The sequence below is a fragment of the Branchiostoma floridae genome, chromosome 3 (genome assembly GCF_000003815.2).
Source record: "Branchiostoma floridae strain S238N-H82 chromosome 3, Bfl_VNyyK, whole genome shotgun sequence".
Classification (NCBI taxonomy): domain Eukaryota; kingdom Metazoa; phylum Chordata; class Leptocardii; order Amphioxiformes; family Branchiostomatidae; genus Branchiostoma; species Branchiostoma floridae.
Window position 1 is genome coordinate 21,488,942 of NC_049981.1, and position 1,765 is coordinate 21,490,706.

Sequence of the window (1,765 nt, forward strand, 5' to 3'; positions counted from 1 at the left end):
GTACTTGGATGGGAGACCACCAAGGAAGACTGGATGCTGTAAGTTGACCAAGAATTCACGAATTCATCTTTTGGAAGGAGCATAAAACGGGGTCCTGTGTTTCAGGAGGTGCCTCGAGCACGTAAATCAGCCTCATTACCTAAAGAAATTGGGTACCGACTGGCTGCAAATACACCATATATATTTGTTTATTTATTTTGTTTGTTTGTTTTTACTTCAGGTTCAAGTGGAAACGCACCAACCCTGTCCTGGGCTATAGCGAGGCTACCGTCACCTGGACCATCTCCCCTGACACCCCGTCTGGCACCTACCGCATCCGCCACTTTGGACATTCCAAAAACCTGCTGGGAGAGATCACCCCCTTCGTTGGGAGCTCCCGACAGTTCACTGTCAGTGCTTAGGGGAATGTTAATGTCTCAAAAAGACTTAGCCAGGTATCCTTGCAAACAGTTCAGGGTTGCATGAGTTTATTATTTGTCCTATCAGGCAAGCACATAAAAAATTTCTTGCCTCTATTTTCCCAAGTTAAGCATTGCTTGATGTCATGACTGTAAAAAGTAACAAGTATCTCACTCAATGGAAACATCTCAATCCCGATCAAGCAATTGGGCTAGGTCATGGACTTGCCCGATCAACACTTTCACTTACCCTGTACAATAGGGCAAGTGGACTTGTCCAACCTTGTAGTTCAGCAACAGCCTTCAGTTATCAGTTTATAGTTGATGCCTGGGAAATTTGGCTAAATCTATTGGGTTATTTAGTCATACTAAAAGCTTTTATGAGATTCCGACCTTCATGTTTTTGAATTCTCAGTGACTCGTACAGTTTTCAAAGTCTATGTCCAATGGCGATACATACAAAGAAACTGCAGTGATGTCAATGAAAAGCCTGTATGTAGATGGTAATCTCTTAGAAGTTGTCTCTCCTACATTTTCCTTAGTATGCAGACTCTGATTAGTGCCCAAGATGTATGAGATTTAAACTGGGCATAAATGTTGCAATAAGAATATCAAGAATCTTGAATTTAAATATTCATATCAACTAATGTAATGTGAGTAACATGTCATTGTTTAGTATTTGACAAGTGCTGGTCATGATTGAGTACTAACCTGATAATAATTTTTTCCAAGACAATTGTATCCTACATTTAAGGTTATTCCAGAAATGTTAGATATAGAGTAATTGTGTAATAGATAAATATATTAAGTTATAAATAGATATGTAAGTGTGAGAGACTATGATGACCTGCACTTACAGTGGCATTGATGGTGATGATTATGAATAAGTGAATAAGTACCAAAAATATTGGACTTTTTCATATATGATTCTCCTCTGGAATTTTATTTCTGTTGCTAGCTTGCAAATTATATTTTACACAGAATGATACAGATATTGTAGATGACTATTGAAGAAGATATTGAATAGCTTTGATACAATGATACATGCATGAAACATATCAGAGCTAAGAATTGAGACTAATAGTGAAATAATTTTTGCTTGAGGTGATCTCTATGTGTCAAGCTTCTCTTGAAGACAAAAATGATATATACGCAGATATATTAGGATGATTCCATATATCAAGTTTATTGTTGCTATACAATGTCATGTATAGATAGCTTAAATTGTTGCATTCTGATAATGTCTTTTTCTTGAAAATCATTCTTTGATAAATTTCAACCAGTCTGCAATTTGGTGGTGTGGCATGTTGTTTTCAGGTACAATGTTGTATATGTAAGGGTTGTTGTAGGAAATCATAATGCTTTTT

At 36.8% G+C, this 1,765-nt stretch overlaps 1 protein-coding gene across 2 annotated transcripts in view; it reads left to right on the top strand.

Annotated features, from left to right (window-relative positions):
- LOC118412025 (neutral ceramidase-like) overlaps nt 1-1,688 on the top strand; it is a 19,034-nt gene extending 17,346 nt beyond the window's left edge. For both annotated transcript variants that reach the window (XM_035814612.1, XM_035814613.1), the window contains one exon: nt 221-1,688. In XM_035814612.1, coding sequence (XP_035670505.1) covers nt 221-401 — 181 coding nt within the window. In that variant the 3' untranslated portion in view covers nt 402-1,688. The remainder of the gene's footprint in view (nt 1-220) is intronic.
- Nucleotides 1,689-1,765: the final 77 nt, after the last annotated feature.